This window comes from Lipophrys pholis (genome assembly GCF_963383615.2).
Source record: "Lipophrys pholis genome assembly, chromosome: 10".
Lineage (NCBI taxonomy): Eukaryota > Metazoa > Chordata > Actinopteri > Blenniiformes > Blenniidae > Lipophrys > Lipophrys pholis.
In genome coordinates this window covers 7,730,614-7,755,584 of record NC_137640.1, presented here as the reverse complement: position 1 = coordinate 7,755,584, position 24,971 = coordinate 7,730,614, and the positions used below count along the sequence as shown (strand labels likewise).

The following is a 24,971-nucleotide window of genomic DNA, read 5'->3' as shown; positions in this document are numbered from 1 at the left end:
TGTGGCACACCTCGGGCCTCACAAATGTTGAAACAGCTTAAAAATGTGGGCGCTCTGGGTATTTTTACTTGGGCTTTCCAGGGGCCTCAGCCCATGGAAGTAAAACAAACACGATGGGGATTCCTACTCCAATTATCTCAATTGAATCATCTTCAGTACACGTGAGACGGGCGCCAAGTTTTGATTCTGTAAGTGTAATAAGCGTCGGTTAACCGCGGCGCTCGGAAAGCCTGACAGGTTATGGGAAATGACTTCTGGTGACAGTTGTCAGGCCATATAGTTTCCGTTCAGCTTTTAGTCCTCCACCATATGTACTTCCATAAAACCTCTATCGCAGATGTGTACTTAGGCATAATACCACAATACACAAGTTCATTGTTTCCGAGTGTCATTCAGTGGAGTCTGAAATGTTGAACCTCGTAGAAATGTTGTGCAGCTCTGTTTCTTCTCAGCCCAAGGAAATTCTTGCCTTGTCTTCAAGTTTAAGTTGCTCTAGGGTTTGTTCAATCCAAACTATTCATTATTTACTTGCTTCCTCTTGTGAAGTTTGCCATATACTGTACTATCTGAAGCTCCTTCGTAACTGTAAAACTGGCTGGAGTGTTATTAACTGTTCAAAAAAGTAATTGCTGTATTGAGTAATATTCAACCAACTTGATACAGTGGAACATCTCAGGTCTGTCTATGGGGTACTCCTGTATTCCTATAATGTGAAAGAGAGAATGATAATCCAAACAACATCCCAACAAATTAAACAACTTCAACAATGAGATGTTCTTGTTTTTGTTAATAGATGTGATTGTTATAAATAAATCTGTTAGTGTTAAATCTTTCAATCTGGTGTTATGTCTTCAAAATATCAAAATGTGTTAGTAAAAACATTGACCTGTCAAAAGCCCCACCCCAAAGCAAAATATACATTAATCTGACTGGGTGACTAAAAGAGGCTCTAATCACAAAACTTAAGCATAAGCAGAAACTTTTAAATAGTTATTGAATAGTTTTCTTTGAATCAACTCATTGGTTTGTTAACATTTCTTAGAAAATCTGCTTTTTTTTTGCGCATTATTACAAAACACTGAAAGCACCTGCAGTCGAATGAGCCAGACAAAATGTGTTTAGATGAGTCAACTCATATTCAGACTAAAACTATGTTATTATTCCCTTCATGTTTTTTTCCACAATTGAATGTTAAGGGCCGAACTTGATCATCTAATGATAATATTGTTCAAGTATGAAGAAAGACTGGAGGCTCAGAATGATGGATCACACAACCCAAACAAGTTTTAATCACCTCCTACAAATTTTCCATATTCCAAAGACATAAACGAAGACAGATTAATCACATTGTATGAATATTCCTCACTCACAGGTTTTTGTGTAGTTCTCAGCACCGTAGATGTGTGGGAAAGGCGCTAGAACATGCAAAACGCCTGAAGTTGTGCACTACATTCTGCGGATAATGCAGCGTTTTAAGGTCCTCAGTACACAAACAGACTTTTATAGTCACTCTGTAGCACACGGAGTGATTGACACAAAGTGCTAACCTTGAACACCCACACTTCACCGGTGATGTGGGTGGTCCAGTGTCTGTCAGCCCAGGTAGGCCAAAGGTGACAGCGAGTGGGATTTCGCACTCGGGTTTCCTTTGAGGAAAAAAGAAGAAAGGAAGAAAAAAGGCGACCCAGCCCCACCACCCCCCCCTCGCTGTACGTTCTCAGCGTGGTTGATTGTGAGTTACCTGTTTACCACAATGTGGTAATATCTTTCTTGACTTGCTCGTAAAGATAACTACTTTAGAGTGACTCCTAAGAACAACCAAAGGGCCTTGAATCTTAAGATTGAAGGAGACTGGCACGATCTATATCCGAGCGCACCCTGTAGGAGCTTACGTTAAAGTTACGTTTGAAATGTTACACTTTTTTTCCAATTGATGTCATTCAGCATAGGAAAACTTGGTTGTAAAAGCTGTGGAGAGGCGTTACTTGCGCGAGCTGTGGAGCGGAGTGACCTGGAGGGCACGCCTGCTGTTCGTCTTGAGTACAAACAGCCATTGCTGACGTCCAAGCGGTGCTCTGTTGCAGCAGCACTTGTAAATGTTGGCACGTTAATTCTTCCAAAATAAAACAGCAATTCAGCACCTTTTTTTTTTTCTTTTTTTTTCTTGTGAATGTGATGTGTTACAAACCTCTGTTGTATCAAAATTTTTATGCAGCGCAGTAATTTTCTTTTTGATAAGGTATTGTGTTATCATACCGGTGTAACCAGGCAATGGGAAAATATAGTTCTCCATGAGGTAGAGGAGTTTATTGGCTTTTCCCTCTTGTTTGAATATTGGATCCAATCTGTAGGGGTCAAAGCCAATAAACATGACGGAGTCGATGCCAAGTGGGGTTGTATTTGCTGAAGCCCCTCTGTTTTTCCTCCACGGTGGAGACTCGTGTACGTTTGTAACCAACACCCCCTCCCCTAAAGCTTCTGCTTTCCAGCAGTTCCTAGCCTATAGCTCTCCTGTATTTGTGGAGCCATCACAGTGAGAGGTAAGCAGCAGACACATTCTTTGCAGCCTTGCTGATTGGAGCAAGGACTTTATTTGCTCTGGGACGGACATTGGACTTGTCAAACAGACTCATATTTCTCTTTATTTTAGTAACCTTCCCTCCACTTCAGTGTCCAGTTGAGTTAGCGTGTGCTGCAATCAGCAAGGTGTCACAGAATAAAATGTTACTTAAGTCCATCCCCTCTCATGGATGAAGTTCTTCAGCATTTTCATTTAGTATTTTGCTCCTCCTGAGCGTCATGTGAACTACGGATGTCAGAGAATAATTCTTTTGATGTATATGCTGTCCTGCATGACCTTGTTCCCTGATAATGCATAAGCTCAGGGGTTGAAAGTGTTATCTAACAGCGATTGTACCAGCCTACTACAATGGAAGAAACTCCTTGATCTGTATTTATGATAGGACCCTTGGTAGTTGCACTACAAGACAGATCTTTGAAGATGTTTGAGACCATTTCTAATAATCTTAGCTTTGGGATTCATGGTTAAAGCTTTCTTTTCTTGTAAGGCACTTGAAGAAATCATAATGAGATATTATTTTACTCCCTTTTCAACTTTACTGTTATAGAAATGGTCGTAGAAAATGACGGGCCCTTTTGGATTAATACCAAAGTAAGAAGAAGTAAGAAAAATTTAATTTCCCACACATGTGACATGTGTCCAGATCTGACCTGGTTTCATTTAGACGAGGCTGTAAGTGTGTCCTTGTGGGATCACAGTGTGGCATTTTTCTCCTCGGAGCCCTGATATCCTGGGAGCCCCAAGTGCGAGCTGTCTGACAGGGCCCGAGTTTTGGCTGAAACAGCTCTTTTATTGAGGCAGACTGCCAGATCCTTGTGGTTGGTGTGGTGCGCGGGTCTCCAGATCTGCTACTGTTAATTGCACGCCTTCATGTTGACCTACTTCTCAACATTTATGTAATCCTAAAGCACATGGGGGAAGGGGGAGGGGGAGGGGAAATGTCATGACTTGGTTAACCACAGGTATGTTCCAACATACTCCAAAGATTTGTTTGGATAACGTATAGGGACAGGCCACGGAGGGTTTGTTTTTCTTTTGGCTGCTGCTAAATGAGTTGTTGTCATTTCGTACTGTCGTTTCAGGCCGTTACAGTGCTACCTCCTGGAAGGTGCTGACTTTAAGAATTTGACAGCATCATCCTTTCTTTCCCCCCCAACAAGTATTTATCCACCTGTTTGACTCAGTCATGACAGCTTTTTAGTGTCCTGGTGAAAAAAAGCTCAATAATTTATTGTCTATATCAAATATTATGCCAAAATGTACACATCTTCATATATAAACATTTGTATATAGATATAATGCCTGGACATGCAGCTTACGTGTTTAGTGTGTTAAAGGCATTTAAATAATAAGATGTGGATGATTGTGTTTAGCAAGTTGTCAAAAATGTGTAATTTTAGAATCAATCTTTTTACGTATCTCCACACAGAATGAAAAGGATAGTTAAATAAACTTAAATAAGTAACATTTAGTTAAATGTCCATATATACTTACATACATATATACTACACATACAATTGTTTTACAATAACTAGCTCTTAAAAGTAGTTGAGTTAACTGCCAGATGTATTGTTGCACTGTTGTTTATAATTTTTTTCATTTTTAGACATAAAAATAACTTTGTACAAGTTATTTTTTTAAGATTACAAATTTGTGTGTTTTTTTTTTTTTTTTTGGTGGTCTCACCCACTAAGCGCATTTTCAATTAGAGCATGCCACCTCCACATAATAAGAAAGGCCATGAGTGTGAAATCGAACCAGGCTGTTTTCTTTGTGAGAGAAGAGTGCTCGCCACTAAACCACATGCTACTTTACTTTTGATGCAATGTGACTCACAAAGAGACTGACTTCGGATGTTCCTCCTTCTTTATATAGAAGTTTCCTGATATAATATCAGAGCTGTTGTTCACTGGAGGCCACAGCCTTGGCTAAAGTTACCTTGAGGTCAGTGGGAAGGACAAAGACAGACAGCAACTTACTATAGATTGTCAATCAACAAGCTCACTGAAGTCGCTGTAATTGTTGTAATTCTGAAATTGTAATTAGTTACTGACACATTACTGCCAAAAGTAGACGTGTTACAGTGATACATGACTTCAGAAATCGTTATTCCGAACAATGAGTTATATTTTTCTCCTATTGGCCAGTCATTCAGATATTGGGCCTCTCATCTTGAAGCACTATTGTGAAACTGCTTTCTTGTGCATTTTTTTTTTTTTACATGACGTCAAAAGCGTAATACCTGAAGCGTTCAGATAGCTTTATCCACTCAGTTGTTGCATAGCTAATAAGATTTGTACTTTCATTTTGGATTCCATGCGGTCTATTGGACTGAAACGCAGTCATTATTCCCATTCTGTTTCTCCACCGGTCTTTGAACTTTCCTCTGCATTTGGCCTCCGCTATCTGTTACGATCATCGTCTGTGTCCCGAATGTCCAGCCAAAGACTCAGCGATGACGCACAAGGCTCACTCTTCAAACTTGTATCCATATGTCCTTACAAGCAAGTCACTTGTTTTCCTTTTCTTTGGCTTAGCACACAGCTTTTTCAAATTGGGGACCACAACTTTTGACTGAATGTTTATTATGTTTTTAATTAAGACCTTTTAAGGTAATTATGATGATGTTGTGTATCAAGTTACCTGCAATTATCTGACTTTGCAGATCCCCTTCAGTTCCATGGAATATTTTAGCATCTTTAAGCTTGTTGTTTTTAAGTTTCCAGATCTTTGCTGACGTTTCACTGTTTAAATTCCTCAAACAGCTTGTATCTACTTACTTTTAACTTGTTTACCATGGAGCACCAACTTGTTAGTGACTGATATTTCTTGGAGGAGAACACGAATACCAAAACCAACAAACAAACAAAAAAATAACAAAGAATGGATGTTGGCTAAATTGATCAAATAACCACTGAAAGCTAACTCTACAGTAATCTTATAATAGGCAGCTGTTGTCTGATACGTTTCCTGTGTCATTCCAGACGGATCCTGTGTCTTTTTTCACTCATGCTTTGGCCTTAATAATGTCTCTGGTCAAATTCATCCCATTCATGGTAGCAGAAAACCCAACAATTTCTGACACAAACACAAACAATCTGGTTTTATGTGCCACGTAACATACTTTGCAAATTGACCAACAAAGGCTGTGAGATGTTGTTCAGAAAGGTTAACCTCCTTGTTTGTGAGACTCCGAGGAATGCTGTATCCCCTTTATAGTGGAGCGTGGGACTCTGTTGCCTGGTGTAGGGAGGCTAGGATGACCCTCAGGAATGCTATTGTTGTGTACTCTGTTCCCTCTCCGAATGCACTGTGCTCTATCGGACTGATGGTCCTTTTTAGCAGAATGCGATATCCACGGGTACCAGGGGCGAGAGAAGGGAGAATCGGTCCATAAAAAGCCCCCAAATAAAAGGCTGTTCTCTCTGCTCTGTCTCCCCTGTCCTGTGCTGGAACGGCAGGAATGCGGCGGGCAGACCCACTGGCCCTCAGAGCCTTCAGTCTCTAATGAATTTTAAAAGGCCTTTTTCATTCAAAGCAGGGTGCTGGCTAACAGCATGTCGTCTGGCCAGGCACTCAAGAGGGGAAAAAAAGAGGAGAGAGGGAAGGAGCACAAGGATGGCTGGGAGGGAGGAAGAGGGGGGAGAAGGAGCACTGGCAAAGTGAGTTGGCACCTCGGCAGGGTCGGGTATTGGATGTCCCTCACAGTAAGAGATAATGGGCCACTCTGCATGAGAAGTCACTATAGGAGCATTCTTGACCCTGCCACGAGGGTCTGAAGAGAAAAGAGGGAGGGAAAGTGAGAGACAAAGAGAGAGCGTGAAGGAGGTGAGGATGAGAAAAAGTGGACTGAGGAGAGTCAGAGATAGTCGAGCTGCGGTAGTCCGAAAATAAGTGACAAAAAAAATGATCAAGGATGAGCCACGTTCGTACACTAATCAAATGTGTTTTTTGAATTTTCTTGCCTGGACTTGAATTATACATTATTGTGCATGAGTGGTGTGGTGGTGTGCACTTTCACCTCATAGTGAGAAGGTCATGGGTTTCAATCCGGGCCAGGCCTTTCTCTTCTGTGAGGTTTGAGTATTCTATTCTGTGCAAGCCTGAGTTTTCCCCAGGTGATCTGGTTTCTTCCGACAGTCCGAAAACGTGAATTTCAGGTTGATTGTGATTTTATGTGTGTTGTTGTGTGTCCTTAATGCATTCACCCACACTCATATGGGATTCTCTCCAGCAACCCACCACCATGAACAGGATAAAGCAGTATAGAAGATGGATGGATGAAGAAATGTTGTATGTGATATACTGTAACTGTGAAAGTATTTCCATCAAACAGTTACAGTCATGTAGCACAATGGTAGGAAGCAGGGGAAATGCCTAACGTAACTGTTGAAGGTTCATGAAAATAAGCCTGGTTTCAACACGTCTAAGGTTAATATTTTCTCAATAGCAGCTTTTATACAAGGTTGTGAGCCCCAGTTTGTGTTGCCTTTGTGTACTTTTTGGTTCCAATTAAAAATAGAAGGTATATAATATTTATTGTTTGGAAAGAGCTTTGTTTAGTGTTCACAACACAGACCTAAAAATCCCCTCTCATCCCTGTCTCAGTAGAAAATAAGATTTCCAAAAATGTGAATTTATTTCAGCTTGCTGTGGATTTATAACTGACTGTGATCATTCACTCATTCATTGCACAGTCCCCATGATATGATATCAATATATCAATAAGTAAAATGATAATTTAAACCTTAGTTGGGTTTAATTAGCTGAGGATATGAGGGGAGCTGTTTCTGGACTTGCAGCTGTATGCTGATTGTTTTCCTGCAGTGAGACGGCTTCGAGGGTGTTGCCAATCATGATTAAATCGATGCCCGCGCTGAAATATTCTGCTGCAACCCACAGCAAGATTCACAAACAAGCCTTGATTTTATGAGACTGGTTCTGAGGAAGATGTATAAAGAGTGAGCAGAGAATTCCATATCAGCCAGCTTGACTCTTTTTTAAAAAAATTTAAAACACAACTGCTGTGTTGCTGTAATGGTTCACTATTGTTCTGATAGAGAATGACTCCGCTTTCCACTCCAGAACAGTTTGTACAGTCGCCAGTGTGTGTTTGGTCGAGTTACAGCTTGATGTAACGTTACAGTTTGCAAGATGAGTGCTCTTAGTTTCAGTTGGTATGCCATTCTCTTGGCATGTCCTCTTTACTAATTCAGGTTTCATTGTGTGCTACGAAATAGGGTCATGCTTAAAAAAACAACTCTTTTTAAAAATCACCAGCTTGTCATATTCATTGCGAAGGATAATATCAGAATGAAAAGGTGGATGTATTACGGTGTGGAAAAGAAAACAAATGTCATACACGTTCCGAGTTTATACGGGTATAGTGATTTCCTGAATTTAGATTTTTTTACTATAGCTGACAGGCTACCAGAAAGCAAGGCATAAACAATGTGACAAATGTAGACGTGTGGAGGTGTCATGGTGCCAAGAGGATTTCCTGAACTCACAAAGGACCGGCTGCTGCCACCATCTGAACACTGCAGCCCACAGAGACCTTGTAGCCGAGCAGGTGCATCCATTTGTGGTACTGACAGCCTTTTCTTTTCAAGTTTCACTGCAAGAATCTGCACATTTTCTGTCTCTAAACCCAGTGGGGCTTCGTTTGTGACGACATTTAGCAACCCGTCTAAGACATCTCTCAGTCCAACCCGCTGTGTGAGTCAACAATACTTGAAGTTGTATGCTGATGCTTAATTCTTTTAATTTTCAGTTTGCTTGAATTATGCCAGATATACCAATCAGATTGGCACATTCATCCTAAACACATACAGTATGGATATTTTAAAAAGAGAAGTTCATTATATCTTTTACTGTCAGGTTCATCCAAGTTAGGTTTTTTTAGGGATATTTTTTATTATTCTCATAAAAATAGGTGCTACCACATAAAGCTGAAAGCACACAAATTGATCTCCTGGTCTTTAGGGAAAAATATTGTGTCTGAATGGTAGAGAATTATGAGCAACCTGCCTATACTAAGTTAGAAAAACAACAACAAATCACTCACTTCAGACCTTGCAGTTGGCCTGTGGTATTCTTCTCCTGTTTCAAGGCGACAATGCTCCACAGCAGCATCGGGCGATGGGAAAACTATATTTGATGTTCAAAGTGTGTGATCACGACAAGGGAATTAAAAATGTATAGCTTTGAAACTTAGAAAAGAGCATCAATTTTATACTGCTTTGTACTGTGTTTTCTGCTAGGACTCTGATATTAAAGTGTAATTTGTCAACTTCATTCTCTTGGCAAAATGTTGTGGCAAACCAGAAATTATGATCATTTGGCCCATAAGTTTATGCCACAAATACAGTAAAGCTGGAGCTTACCTCTCAGATTTTCTGGTTTGCCACAGGCCCTGAAGTTGTTTGGGTTGCTGCTAAGTGAAGAACATCTTCACTGAATTTGCAAGTCTGAATCTTTTGCCAAACTTTCAGCCAAATTTCCAGTGTAACTGTACAATATACAAAATGTGGGCAGATTGAAGTCACACAGGGTAATACAGGGTTTTTGAGGACACTAGGAAGATATTTTATTTACTTACCAATAAGTGGGGGAAGGTTGTATTTAAAAAAAAAAAAAATCTAATTTCCCAACTTTGTACTTAAATGTGACTCTACATAGACGTTGTTGATGTTTAGAAATCCGTGTTTCTGACACGGTTCTCAATCGTACTCGGCAGACATTGTGGATGTCATACTGTGACCTCTTTGTATGGTCCATTATGATTTCATGAGGTCATTCGTAGAGCCTTACCAGCCTTTGAGTCGCATCGCCTCCTGTGATGTTCGAGGAAATGCCAGAGTGCTGAGGTAAATGAGTGCTTCAGTCTGACAGATTCCTGGGAGAATGGCTCCCGTGATACTGAACACTGTGATGTGACACAGTCACATTTGTTAGAAATAAGGGCATGGCGAGCATGTTGGCTAATGCCTGAGCTCGGTTATTCTCAAACTGTGGTACGCATACAACCAGTGGCACGTGAGCTCCCTCTAGTGGTATGTGGGGACAAGCCATAAGTTTACATTTTTTAAATGAAATTTATTTGAAAATATATAATATTATCAAAATAGTACAAAACGTAGAATAAAAATATATAAAACATATGACGTTCATATTTATAAAAAGTAAGTCCGTAGCTAACGGGTAAGCTTCCGCTACTGTATGTTAGGTTAGCCAGAATGCTGGAGATCTCGATATTTTCTGAGATCGTACACACTGTGAAGTGTTTGAACCTCTGCCTTTGCTAATTTGTCCTCTAAAAAATCTCAGCCAGGTCTCATCTTTTGGGGCTTTTATTTCTTCCTTTTAATGGGTCAGGTAATTTATGCACTCTGGATATTTTCAGTGCCTGATTGACGCATTTCTCTCTTTTTAGTAATTTCTTCATAAATGAAATCAGTGGTGCACATAAATAGTTTTACAATGACAAGCTTGCACTCCTCTGCAATGACACACAAAGACAGCACAACATGTGACTTGAACAAAAAAACAAACCCAAAGTTCTCCGTCACCCATCTGGATTGTTCCTAAGACCCTGATTCAATCTTTCACTTCCCATCCCACAAACCAAACTAAATAAATAACAGAGTGGCTTGGAAATGTACAAGAAAATACCAGCATGATTAAGTGTTAGCTGTAGTCAATGTGCCCACTGTTGTTGTCATTGCCTTTGAAACCACTGATAATTTTTTTTTTTTTTTTAGCTCATTTACTTTGGAGGGACAGTGCGTTCTTCCCTCATCAACTAAAGCAATAAGATGAGCAGAATGCCTGTAGCAAAGATAAAACGGGAGGAAGGAGGAAAGTTTGATTAGTTTGTGGGATTCCAATGTCTGGCTTCTGGAAAGTCGACGACTTGGAGGGAAGCCATTGTGGTTGGGAGCTACTGGGTCATGAGTCCATTTAAAGAAACAGGGATACAAATGAAGATTTGTTTTTAAAATAAAAATAAAAAGGCTTTTTTTTTTTTTTTTTTTCAAACAACAGAGAAGCCAAGACATCTCAGTCGCCCACAACTTTGTTCAACTTTTCCTCTGAGACCCAGACCTGCTCCCAAGCTGACTGAGATATCTCTCCAGGGTATCCTGAGCTGACCTAAGGACCTTGACCCATTTGGCTGTTTCTGAGGCCCTTCTGCTCCTCTTGATCAGCTACGCTCAAAATAGAGGTCCTGTTACTCTATTGTGTAATTTGAGGCCTAAAAGAAGCTTATTTTTACCCACTTGGATCTACAATCTCATAATTTTGAGGAAGGGGTCAAAGCGACTTCATCTTACTTCTCAACTTCTTCTTCACCACCACCATCTGCTTCACTTCTTTACTGCTTTAATGAAAAGTAGTCCAGGCACTAATCTAGTTCCAGGCAAAAGTAATTATAAATTAATTTCAATTACTTTCAACTTTCTCTATCTATTAGAAATTAATGATATGCACATATTTATACTACTGTTCGTAATAGTGACACATGAGCTGAGCTGTTTAATTTACTTAAGTTCAGATGATGTTACAGTGGTTAGTAAGAGGAAGATACTAGATACGTAGTTTAAATGGCTGCAGTTTTCCCTGCACTGTGTATACACGCTGCTGCTAATGTTACTTAGTCAGTAAATTATATTAATGTTAGGAATAATGACTTAGTTTAAGATTGATTAGGTGCTCTTTCTTCACTAGATAAGAATTAAGTGAACCATAGTGAATTGGTAAGCAACTTTGGCTAATGCTTAAGCTAACAGATATGAGCAAAAGTGAAAGAGACAGCAGCTCAGCAACTCCACCAAACAATCTGTAAAAACTGCCAAAAACAGCATTATAGAAATATATCGTGTCATAACAGTATATCCCAACACTGCTCATGAATTGTAAAGTGTCAAACTCAAGCATCGTCCTCCTTCGTAGCTAAAATTTACCATAAATCCATGTTTGTGCAGATGAAAATATATTGGGGCACTGGTGTGTGTGTGTGTGTATCTATGCAGGCCTCTGCTTATCTGGAAGTGTATGACGGTCCACCTGGATGACCTCATGGTTCAGCTTTCCGCAGATGAAGAGAAGCAGGATCGTTATGTTTGCCACAGCAGGCTGAGGTCATAGCGAGATAGGGCCTGTGGAAACACTGATGCTCCTGCTAACATGACTGGCCTTGGAAACTACTCCCACAGGAACCCCAAAAAGCAGCACAGTAAAAATCACCCTGGGCGGTCAGACAGGCGAGTGGACTAGCCAATGTTCAGCCAAAAAAAAAAAATTTTAAAAAAAAATCCTTTTCTTTTCCGCGGTCTCAAGATCAGCAGAGCGCACATGCATGCAGGTGAATGTGAATTTCCCGTAATTTTCCATCAGGGAAGATGGTTCAAACTCTATGCTAATGATATCCGGGTGGCAGCCATCCTTGCACTTCCTTCCTATAAATATATGAAAGGCAGATGACCCAGAACACAAGTAGCGGAAGACGCGTTAGTGGAGTTTGTGCCTGTCCTCCAGTGTACCCGTTTTCCACAACCAAAGCCTTGTAAAACTTTTAACATGCTTCCTACAAAATGACATCATTTCATGGCTCACTGCTATGATGTCACCTCAACCTGTTGCAGGGAAAAGGTTTTGTTTCATGGCGCTCAGTCTCAGCGACCTGGACCCTGTTTAACCCTCTGCCTTGCAGAAATCCAGCGAATATGCAGAAAACCCTCCAAATTTTCATCATTTGTTTACTTATGTCTGATTAGACCACGTTAAAATATCCCCCAAGATAGGAAAAGACGAGGTAGCTTACTCTACGTCATCACGGTTCAGGCTTTCGTTTAATATTTGCAGATGTTTTAACTGTATTTCTGCTTGTGTCCCTTTGGTTGTTCCAGACGGAGGCAATGAAGGAAACTCTGAAGAATTTGAAGCTGAACATTGTGGAAATGACTGATGAGAATGCAACGCTGGATGGAGGAGATGTCCTTTTCACAGGTTTGTCACTCTGCCCTCATTCTCGCTCTATTTTAGGATTCACAAACGTTCCATGCTGTCAGGCCATTGAGAGATCGTCTTTGTCCCATTATTGGACAGTTTGCAGGTTTTGGGATTAATCATAGATTGATCATAGTTCTTTGCATTTTGAAAAAGCAAATAAAATAATTCAATAGAGCCAATTAAAGCTATCCATCTCTATATCTTCTACGCGGCTTTGTCCAACTATGTGTTGTCAGGAGTTGAATCCCATCCAGCTGGCATTGGACAAATGTCAAGCTACACCCTGGACTGGTGGCTAGTCCAACACAGAGACGCAGAGAACCACACACATTCACACCTATGGTTTACATCATCCCACCTAATCCTGGCATCTCTAGACTATAGATGGAAAAAGGAGTACCCTGAGAAAACCCACCGCAATGTAAACTCTGCACAGAAATGGCCTAAATACCAGTATTGACCCAGGGGTCTTTTAGCTGTGGGATGAGAGTGGTAATCGCAATGCAGCCCTTCAGTCTTACAAGTTCTCGTTAATCTAACACTTTGGTAGACTGTGGTATACTTATGACAAAAACAGGACAAAGGCACGTCATGAAAAAGTGAACAGGAGTGGAAATACAACGTATGAAAACACAGGAAAGGCCGGACGCCTGATAGCCTGCAGAGAAATGGTGAGTAATCTGCAGGGCATGTTTGTAGGAAATGGTGGTCACTAAAAATGTGGACTGATGTCATGAAAGTGACGGTAAGTACAAAAACAGTGTGTGATTTTGAACAATCTCATAAAAATATGCTTATACATTTAAAACTACCTTTCAACTTATCAACTGTGTTCTGTGATGGTTAAATCGATCAAGCTTGAGCCTGATTGAACTGTGCAACTCTAAATATTCAGGAAGTGTTTGAGAAGTAGCTCTTCATATTTATCAGTGCCCAGATTATAGCTTTATATTTTCAAAAAGGTTGTCGAGCCCTATCATTTCTGTGGTTAGGGCAGGGAGGTCCTGTTATGCCAGAGTTAATACAGATATGTTTGGCAGTACCTTCACCATCCTGTTTTTCATGAACACACATTATATAACATGATATGTAATGAGAAGCCTCGAGGATAATCATCTTGGTGGTTATTATTTCCTTCATCATTTCACATATATGTGGCAGTGGTCGCTTAGAGGTTAGACAAGCGGACTTTGGATCTGAGGTTCGCGGGTTTGAATCCCACTGCCAACAGGTTACCACTATAGCCTTTACCACACAAGCTCTGTGGGCACCTCACCATGGCTCTCTGCTGGTTGCTTATTTTAGGTTTTCTATTTAGTTTGTACCGTAATGGAACGTATAAAGTTAGAGGATGTTTATTTCAAATGTTGTGTGTCGGAAAATCTTTATTAATTAATTGTTGTTTTTTTCATTGCTGGCATATGATTCGCCATTAAATGCATCATTACAATTTATCTTTTGAACTGCACAGTCAAAGTCTGCAGCCAGAAAATCGCTAAAGAGCAAATTGGTTGAAAGGAAAGAAAGAAAACAGGAGTCGTGCTGCTGGAGGAATTAGTCTTTCTTGGAGTTATATTTAGCAGCTATTAAAGGTTTTACCAGCTGCACTTTCACTGTATAAAGCTTTCTCAGTCAAGTTTGCCAGAGATCAAAGCATTATATGACTAATTTTAGACATTTTACCATGACTATGCTGACAAGAACAAACGTTTAAAAGCTTAGACACATGTTTATTTGAAATTATAGCTTAGCAGGAAATACTTTGTTGATCTTTTAATAAGACACAAGAAGACACAGACTGGTATCACATTTTGAAGTTCATACTACTTTCAGGACTTAAGCAACATATTGCTTTATAATGAATACTTTTCCTGTTATTTAGCCAACAAGATCTAAAATCAAGTATTAACTTAGCGCTACAATTTCAGGCCACTGGAGCTTTGGAGAGGCCACCCGTCGGTCTGATTAACACTTTTTCTCATGCAGGAATGAATTTTTTAACATCGCACATTTATAGGGCATTCAAAATAAAGACATTTTTCACAATTCGCAAATGTTTCATCTTGCAGCATTCGTCAGTAAGCATTATTTTCCTTCCTTTTCTTTTCTGTTTAGTCTGTAATTAGTCAAAAGAGCTTCTGAAACTGAGCACAAAGTAATGTCATTTTTCTATATTCACACAATTATAAAGATAAAAGATATATGCGGTTTGCAATGGGTATTTTTTTCCTAAATATAGTTTCTATTTAGCTTTTTATGCCTAAAAGGAGTAGAAGAAATCAGGCTCAACCAAGTTAAGAAAAGGTCCAGAAATATTAAGTACCTTTAAATCCTTGAGCAGAATCACTTTAAACATAACATTTATCAGAAATTGCGCTATTTTAAGGTACTTATATAAAAAAAACTATAAATAAACTATAGAAATGTTATGTCATCTACTTCTTATTCATTCACAGTGTACCGTAGTTTGTTTGTTTTTTTGCTTAAATGTCACACTATCAATTATCACAAAGTTAAAATCCTTGCAAAGCATCAGCGAGTTCAATAAGTTCAATAACCTGCAAATCACATGTTACCTGTAAACCTTCGGTTCATATAAGGACTACTGTACGATTAGAGTAAAGATATTAGTGGTAAACAGGAAACAGAAGGGTACAGTGAAATAGCATGACCTCCACAGCTTGCTGATGGATGGCTGAGGTAGCAGACGACCGCGTGTCTGCGAGCCTGCATCTGTGCTTGGGATCCTCTGCACAAACATTCCTCGGTGTGACCTCGATGACCCGGTGCCTCGGTACACCAAGCCCCATCTCCCCCTGAAAATACTTTTGTTGGAAAACGGTTGTGTACTGTCCCACACCGTGTGCTGTTCTGTGCTTCTGCGAAACGTGCCGCGGCATCCCTTGGGCATCGGGTAATAAAACTGATGAAGGCAGAAAGCTGAGAACACTGTGGTCCCTATTACATTTTCTGTACATTCTGTTACCGTCTTGCCTGAGCTTAAAATGTAGGTCAGTGTCTTCTGCGTTCTGCACAGGCCACGGGTAAAAAGCATAGTACACTTAATTGGGTTTTGAGACAGTGACTCTGGGCCGTGGCTCATTCCAGCTGAAATCGGTTTCACATGGCAGAGTAAAAACATTTCCTGTTGGCAGGCCCTGGCTAATGGCTCGTATTGTAAAAGCTTAGCAGCAACATTAGGAGACCATCCCTGAGCTCAGTGTGCCGCCGCAGCCTTGCCAGCCATTCATGACTCGGTCTGTTTTTGCCCCACCATATTGACCACAGTTGGCCTCCCTCACAGGCCTGCGTTGAGTCACAGTGGTGAATGCAGTGTTCGGTTATTGTAGCTCCACATGCTCATTATAAAGCTGTTGTTAAGGATTTTTTTTTTTTTTTGCTTTGTTTTAGAATTGTAGATTTCAGAGATTCACATTTCTCGATGAGAAATTCATTTCAAATGTCTCTTTTACAGGTCAAGAGTTCTTTGTGGGTCTTACCAAACGGACCAATCAGAGAGGAGCAGAGATATTGGCAGATGTATTTAAGGTGAGCCGACGTGTTTCAAGCATCATGGGGTGAGAATGACGAATAATCTGCCTGAAATAGGTACTCAAGTGAAATTGTAGGGAGAACCTTGCAGAGCTTCATCATCAGGATTCAGTTGACCAGGTACAACATCACACACTCCTTTCAGCTCGTTAACATGTGTTACAACACATTTTTGTAGACTTCCTGGAGTAGCTCACGAAACAGACATCAACCTGTGTTGTCTCGGTACATTTTCAAGAAACAACAAATGCATACTTGGTTTCATAATTGACTTAAATGAAACTGTTAAGATTGATTTCAAAACTATCTTAAAGTTTGTATTAATTGTTTAAGCACAGTGTGTATTTTGAAGCTCTTGACAACATTACAGTTACAGAAAAGTTACAGGTGCTTTAGACTAAATTTCTGATTGTCATTAAAACTTCATTCAGGTGGCTCACAGTGTGAACACATTTTTTCCACTCGAAAGTGTTCAATTTAAGCTACTGCTACTGCCGAAGTTTTGACCTTCAATGTCACATCTCACTCTATCAACCTCCGTCCACGTATCCTTGGGCAAATCGCTAGAGTTTCGAACTGATCTAGTACCTCAAGTAGCTCGGATGGAAGACTTTGCTATTGGCCTTCAAAGTGGTGGATGTGTAGTAAAACTGCTGAAGTGGTAAAATGCACAAAAGGATTAAAGTCCTTTTATAGTATTATAATATGAATGTCTTTGACGGCCTGTTTTTGCACTTCACAACAATCCCCATAATATTGACCCTCTAATGTACAGAAGGAACATGCAAAGCCCAGAGGTTTTCTCACTGTGAGACGGGACTGCTAACCCCAATATCTCTTACAGTGGAAGCATCTTCATAAGCATCAGGAAATAAATCTTTCTCATGAGTGAAATTTCAAAGGATACTAATGATTATTTGGCAGGCTTCTAACTGTGGACAAAGATTGGATTCTTTGAACACACATCCACCTCTCTGAATTTATGAGCCGCTGTCTGAATCATTCCTCAATGAACGTCTTCTGCGAGCAATCGCACATCGCAAACAGGAAAGGAGGAAATAAATGTGTGATCAATCATAAAAGGTTTAGACCAGGAAGGTAATGATATCATCACTCCATTCTTCTAAGAGTTTTTCTAGCTTCCATTTTGCGCTACCTCCTCTTTTCTCTAATTCAATTTCTTCGCCCATCCGTCTCTGCCTCAATCCAGTCGCTGCTCTTTCCCACCACGTCTGCTTTCTCCCCCTCCGTCACTGCATTCGCTTTGCTGTTTTCTTTCTGGATAACGGCAGTCTGCATCAAGGCGACACAAAAGCACTTAATTTCCGCAGAATAAAAATAATAACAAAAGTGAGGAGGCCTGTCGCCGAACCTGTTATCAGAATGCTGCAGTGCGTATTTATCCGTTTTCACCAAGTCTGAAAATGATTGTGCTTTGTGCATCTACAGATAGAAATGCAGAAGTAACCCAAAATAGAAACACTTCTACAGAGAACAATTATAATAAAAGAAGTGCTTCTGCTTTGTTATTCTGTACAATTGGAGCAGAGCACTCAGGGATTGATCGGTGTAGTGGAGTCCCGCCGGTAATTAATGGTTAGCGCCGGGCCTCAGCTGGCTTCAAGGCATTTTTAATCAAGTATTGATGCTAACCTCCGTCAACTCTGTTCACAGTGATTAAACATGCAGCTGATGACATAGCTTGAAAAAAAAAAAAAGAAAGGGGGATTTCATTAATTGTTTTATGGACAATTTCTCCCTCTGTCATTATCAATTAATCCAGTGAGCCTCCCCACTTGTTGACACACCATTGATGTGAGCCACTTACAGGGAGGTGGGATTACCACAGTTCTCACTGGATGTTGTTCAGTTGTATCAGTACTTTAATGCACTAAATTTAGTTTTGCTGAAGCAATTGTCAATATAAAAACAGCTTTCATTCTTTTCAAGTCTTACATTTATGAATACTTGAGTTTCACCTCACTGTGCCACAACACAACAAAATAGCGAAACCTGGTATTGACGAGAGTATAAAATGAAATGGCACATGAAATGAAAATATAAAAACCTACTTTTTCTTAAGTGTTCCTTTTGAACCCAATAATCCCTACAATTTTAACAGTTTATTTTTTAACATTTTGCATTTTACAAAAGAGCAACTTTGCTGAGCTTCTCAGCTCACACGTAGTTTATATCTGGAGTCTACGCATCTATTTTCCCTGATTTTTCCTTTAATATGACCCAAACCTTTCACCTTTGCCAAGCTCACCATTGTCCACTCACATCCCAAAGAAAATATCAAAATCCCAAGCATTGCTGAAACAACAGGAATCAGGGTCTGCAGCCTGCAATCAGGCCACAGACTACATGGTTCACTAAGCGGCTCACCGACACAAACGGTTCCCATCCAGCTTGTTTGCTCTTTTTTTGAAGCAGCAAATTATCACTCAGCAGATTTATGTGAATTCAAAAGGCCGGCCAGTTCAGAGGTTGGTCATAATGTCAGGAGTTGAACGCATTACTGTAACTTTAATCACTTTATTGTAGTGCTTCCATCTTACCATCTGCGTCGGATTAGAATTCCTCATTATGGATTCCTCTTGTGTTTTCTATCAGCTTTGATAAGGCGGGACTCAATGATGCGTCTCAGGCAAATGACACTAGGAAAAATTGCTTGAGCGCCAACTATTGTTTTTTCCACTTTTTATCAGATGGATTCCTCCTGTCGCTGTTGTTTTTTCCTTTCATTATCAGGTTAAGGATCGTTTTCTTGCCAGGTTTGTTTAGTCCTCAGCAACTGCGTACAGATGTCGAAGCACTTCTATTTAAAGTTCTCTGCAGAGGTCAGAACAATCGCTCTCATTGACGAAATCATTTTATATGGGAAGTAGAATAAAAGTTAAACCACTCCTTTTATGTTTATTCTTAATCTTTGTCAATAAAACAGACAAATGTGCGATGTCGCTGAGTCAGCTTTTTTCTTTTGGGTTAGTCAAGGTCAAAACATCAGCCTATTAGTGCATCAGCCCCTTTATTCTCTTGAGAATTCATCGTGATAATGAGACTAGGAGGATTCGTATTTTTAACTTTACACAAAAAACATCCTGTTTATGGAGGGGGGGGGGGTGAAGAAAGTTCAGATTACATAAATCCCATAAGACCTGCTTGACTCTTCTAATGAAGTGCCAAGACGAGAGTTCAGAAAAACATCAAGGAGGGGATTCAGAGTTTCTTTTTTTTTTTTTGCATGCTGTGTTGTTCTGTTATTGAGTCCTATAATTCATGGTGCTTAAATTGAGTTTATGATGTACAAATATTGACGTGAGAAGTGTTAACATGTAGCTGAATGAATAATGTCACACTTATGCAATCGTGAAAAAACGTATGCAGTAATCTATAAGTTGTATGAAGGTAAAACCCATGAAACCCCTTTCAAAACATACTATATGATTAGGAAAAGACATGTATTTCAGTAGAAAAAGTATTTGTATGAGGCACAACTTATAATTTATTCACTCATCAAAATGTATTTGCATAATTTGCATCTCAGCAGAACCAAACTCTGGTTTCAGCAACTCTCACAAGACTTGAAGTATGTGAACCTGTCACAAAGTGTGATTCTTTGCATGTGTGAAGTAGAAAAGTGAGGAAAGTGAGGAAACCCCCTCCAGTGAGTGAAACTCAAAACAATGTCAGTGGTACAATTGATGGTGTTTTGACAGGACATGCTGTAATTCTTATGAACTAGATATGAACGGGAAGTTGTTTCCTGTAAAGAACGCAGCTTAAAAGCAGTATTTCAACAAGCAAGCAGTCCAAAATCAACTGTTAGAGGCCAAAGATGATTATGACACTATAGGCCCTTACAGAGTAATGGACTGTACATTTGACCCTGCTCTGCACAAAGAGAGCTATTGCAATGTGCCTGTTTTTATACACATATTCAGAGATTCAAAGACTTCTTAAGTTTCCTCATATGTTTTCTCAGTACATATTTACATGAACAATTCCATAGTTTGTCATACCATAGGATTTATTTTACAATGCAACATATCATTGCATATCATTGTTTTTCTGAAGGGTTTTAAAAGGGCAGCTCCTGTTGGAGATTAAAAATGAAATGCCCATTCAGTGTTGTTTGCCTATGCGCTGAATTAGATTTTATTTTTCAATACTGCCAGACAGTCCTTTCTGAAAAGTGTTATCTAAGATTTTAATTTAGAAGAAGTAATACAGCAAGAGATTTTTATTGTCAAGAGCAGTTTTTTCAAGTGTTTGTTTGTTTGTTTTTATCGTGTTTTTGTAAAACTTTTGATGACAACAGTTGGTATGCAGACTCTGTAAAGCCAAAGAAAGTGTTTCTAATCAGGCTGAGGGCTCCCCATGAGCCCTTAACTGAGTGACATCATCTCTCAGATACTCCCGCTGTTTCCACCAATGAGCTGTCCTTCCACTTTATTTGAATGTCACGTTAGACCCTGTTTGATAATTCTGCACAGTCGACTGCAGTGCTTGTACTGGTCTTATGTCAGCTATTAACCAGAGTTGTGAAAAACTTGAAATAAAAGAACAAATCACCTTAACTCCACTTGTTCTGGCAGTAATAAGAGTCACTGATTACTGCAATTGTGGAAATAAAGATTTGCTTTGTCTCTATCCCACAGGGGATGGGGGCATATGTTACGATATGCGACTATTTCACTAAACTCCTGTTCACTGGATGACAAGCACCTCATGAATGCTGGTCCAAAGCAGCACTAAAACAGTGTATACTGGTTCCACAGCATTTCCATTGTCACTTTGAACCAAATAAGTGTGTTTATTCACAAGGCAGACCAATTTGATTGAGATTCCATCAGTAGCACTACAGTCGCCGTCTCCACCCCCAACAATTAACAAGTTACTTCTTATCATCAATAAGTGGTTGTAACTTAGTTTAGTTAAAGCAATCGAGTATTTTTACAGTACAACACTGCATTGACCTGAAGGAAGCTGCAGTGCGTGGTTGTGGTTGTGGTTTGTCAGAGCAGGATGTACCCGCACTTATCACTTGTTCACTGGTCTATTATTTTGGGCAGTTGGGCAGAAACCATGACATTCTCAGCAAATAAGTATTTATGCAAAATTACAGCGAAGGGGGCAAAGTCAGCAGGTGAAGAGGCAATAACTGTCAAAGTAATACACCTCACTGTTCAGCAGTGTGACCCCAGAGATGGGTGACATTAACTAAATGTGCTTTATCTCCTGGGTCTGTCTTGTCTTTATGAAGCTTATCATCCTTGCTTTGTGTTTTACAGGACTATGCTGTCTCCACGGTGCCCGTGCAGCACAAGCTTCACCTGAAGTCCTTCTGCAGCATGGGAGGACCAAGCCTCATTGTCATCGGCTCCAGTGAACCGGCGCAGAAAGCCCTGAAAGTATGGAGCTTGTGTATGTGTTTGATGTATGTGCGCCATGGCAGTGCCCTTCCCATGGCCGTCGTCATGGTGACCACTGAATCAATGCATTGGCATTGTTTTCATTACGATGACGCACATTGACGCAGCTGGCTCATTTGGACACTTGCCTTGAACCCGTTAGTATGAACAGCCCTGTGCTTTTTTTTCCCCTCGTCCTCTGCTCTGCAAAGTATTCAGCAGGAATAACACTACAAGACAGAACATTGCACGTGTTGATTCAGAGCAGACTGCCTTACTTTCAGCTCGATGGCAGCTTCCAACTGCAAACACATTGAAACCACCTGTCACCTTAATCCTTCCTTATTAATTCATCCTCTCAGTTAATCTGCTGGGATCGCCCCTGGCGCTCACCCTCCAGCTGCAGTTATGAAGGTATTGTCCTTCCATTAAACAGCTTGAGCTCGTTACCGAACAAATGCCTGTGAATCGATTGAGTTCAATCCCAACAATGGAAACTCAGGAGACTAGTCCTCAACGTCAAGAGGAGACGGTTAATGCCATGACAGCGACAGATTGGTCGTTTACACCAGGAGAGTAATAAACATCAGCCAATCCCTCTTGTGGAATCGTCACTAAAATTCCTAAACGTCAACATGTGACCTATTGTTTTTAATAATGGACATGACTGAAAATCAATACATTCTGACTTTACAAAGCTCAGACTTACTGTACATATGATGCCTAACATAGTAGGACATTTACCCTTGGCCTCCACAGTGCTTCTTTAGGTCTTCGTCTCAATTGCCTCTTAGTGTCATACCAGCACAGGAAGTCACAGGGATGCTTGAAGTCGAGTAAAAATCCCAGTGTATCTCAGGGGCATTTAAAATGAGCCCCTCAGACAGCACGTCCTAATGAGAAGCACAAGGTTGGAGGCACTGGTTTTGTAAGCATGTTTGCATTGCTGATGTGTATACAAGTACTCCGGAACCCATGCATATGTATAGAAGCTAGTTAATTTTATATCCCAGCGTCGACTCATTAAGATTCCTGCCTGTTTGATCACCCCAGTAATTAGCTGCTGGAGCGAGGAGTGGCCGTTAGCGAGACTTAATGACACAGCGCTCGCTTTCTAATTACGGCTTACGTCACCTTCTCTTGCAGCAATTAGCTCCTGTTTTAAAGGACTTTTAACAACCCTGGATTTGTAATTAGGTAATGTTCTCTTTGTGGGGGGAGTGGGATCTTATGAATGCAGTTTTAATGAATTCGAAGTGCTTGTTTTGGATGTGGATGCAGCTCTTGCGGCAATGAGAGGCATCTCATCTGTGTTCCATTGGAGCAAAGACACTTTGTATAAGTAAAAGTTGGAGCCCAGCTCATTCAATTTGTCTATAGGGAGCTACATTTTGCTGATTTAGGATATTCTCTGGCAAGAGACGAGGGCCTTATCTGATTCACTGTACGTCTAAATGGCTTATAATTAATTTTATTTCATAGATGAGCGCACAGACTGTGTGTTATATCTGGCTGATATCTGATTTGAAATATTTTTTCATTGTACTTCGGCTTTCTCTCCACTCGGGAGTGCTGAGGATATGTGTGTCTGTGTTTCATTCTCCCGAGCATGAGGACTCGCATTGACCGGATGGATTTCATCATCCATCTCCTGCTGTCACTGCCAAGCTTCACTCATGAAGTCATCATCCCAAAATACAGCCGCTGTCAGAGGCTGCAGCACCCATTCCTGTCGTCCCTCTCTCTCACTCGTTCACACACACTCACATACACTACTCCCTCCCTGAGGCAAACTCCCCGGCAGGCTTCAGTCACCCTTTTATTTCAGCCTAGTTTGATTCATGATGTCATTGTCCTGCTGCCCAGAATTAGACGTTCACCTCCAAGGATTCTTACATCAGTTTTCTAGAATATGAAGTGACGACATAGTGACTGTTGCCTGTTTTGACCAAATCGTGGTCACAAACATTCCCATGCACCCAAGCGAGGGAGAGAGACATGAACACTTTTAACTTTCACGATAAGCTTTTGTGAATGACGCAGTTATACAGGACTGTGTGTGTGTCTTCAGAGCAAGTATCTGTGCAAACTGTGATCTTGAAGTCACGGTTTAAAGTAGATCTTTTTTCTTTTTTTTTTTTATTCTACAATTTTTAGGAAGCATACATTTACATAATAGTGGAGGAAAATGAGCCCCCGGGACAGCGTGGTGGTTTTGTTGCACCAGCTTATGTTTTTTGCCATCTTATTTTCACATATTTTAATTTGAGGATGACAATAATTGCCTGGAATTGTTAGGTTTGGTGATTAGTCAACATTATCAGAGCCCATGTTTCGATGACAGCGTCTATAATATGGATATGCTGGAGATGTGGATGGTAGCAAAGTTGTTATAGTTCTCCTGGTTTATGATTGTATTCTGATCCTGAGATGAGATAGCTGTAGACTCAGTAGCAGTCATAGGTAATAACATAATAGAAACAATTGCATGAAACTTGGATTATTCTTCGAAGCTCTGTTCTTAACGTTATCGGGGAATACATCTGCATCCCCTTCCATCGTTTTTCCTTCTTCAAGTTCACGTCGCCTTTCACTGGACAACTTAAGGTGAAGCAATAAACACTCTATATACAGTTGATAAATAGTGTTTCCAAACTGAAATGCAATAACAAACAGTTATCAAACATTAGCAGGAAGCAATTTCAAACTCATTTCCTCTGTGCATTTTGAGGCAGCCTCCCTCAGGTTTGTATCTTGTATGTGCTGCAGTTGTTCAGTGAAAAGCACAGTGTAAAAGTTATAAAGGCATCATGCAACAGATTTCTAAAGTGACCATTCTAGATATTACTACAAGTAGCCAAGAAGATTCTGCTGATCCCCTTAATAGAAAGCAGTGAGTCCAGTAAATTGTCAGTGTTCTGTTAACTGCTCCAGATTGTCATCGCCCAGAGGAGATTTTTATTACTTTACGGTAAATACTGTTGTTTTAGAGGCTGTGAGTGAGCTCATTCAGCTGCCCGGCTGCCACTCTGTGTATTGACTGGACCTTGGGCATTGTCCAGAAGTCGGTTTTGATTTGATGTAGATTTACGCTTGCTCTATCGATCCATAGGGCCAGGGTGACTATGCAGAAGTGTGTGTGTGTGTGTGTGTGTGTGTGTGTGTGTGTGTGTGTGTGTGTGTGTGTGTGTGTGTGTGTGTGTGTGTGTGTGTGTGTGTGTGTGTGTGTGTGTGTGTGTGTGTGTGTGTGTGTGTGTGTGTGTGTGTGTGTGTGTGTGTGTGTGTGTGTGTGTGTGTGTGTGTGTGTGTGTGTGTGTGTGTGTGTGTGTGTGTGTGTGTGTGTGTGTGCCTTCACTAATCATGAACTAAAAACTAAATAAAATGTAATTTTAGTTGATGAACTTTTT

At 40.3% G+C, this 24,971-nt stretch overlaps 1 protein-coding gene across 3 annotated transcripts in view; it reads left to right on the top strand.

Annotated features, from left to right (window-relative positions):
* ddah1 (dimethylarginine dimethylaminohydrolase 1) overlaps positions 1-24,971 on the top strand; it is an 86,868-nt gene that overhangs the window by 51,011 nt on the left and 10,886 nt on the right. For all 3 annotated transcript variants that reach the window (XM_080473803.1, XM_080473804.1, XM_080473802.1), the window contains 3 exons: positions 12,493-12,592; positions 16,071-16,144; positions 21,445-21,564. In XM_080473803.1, coding sequence (XP_080329929.1) covers positions 12,493-12,592; positions 16,071-16,144; positions 21,445-21,564 — 294 coding nt within the window. The remainder of the gene's footprint in view (positions 1-12,492; positions 12,593-16,070; positions 16,145-21,444; positions 21,565-24,971) is intronic.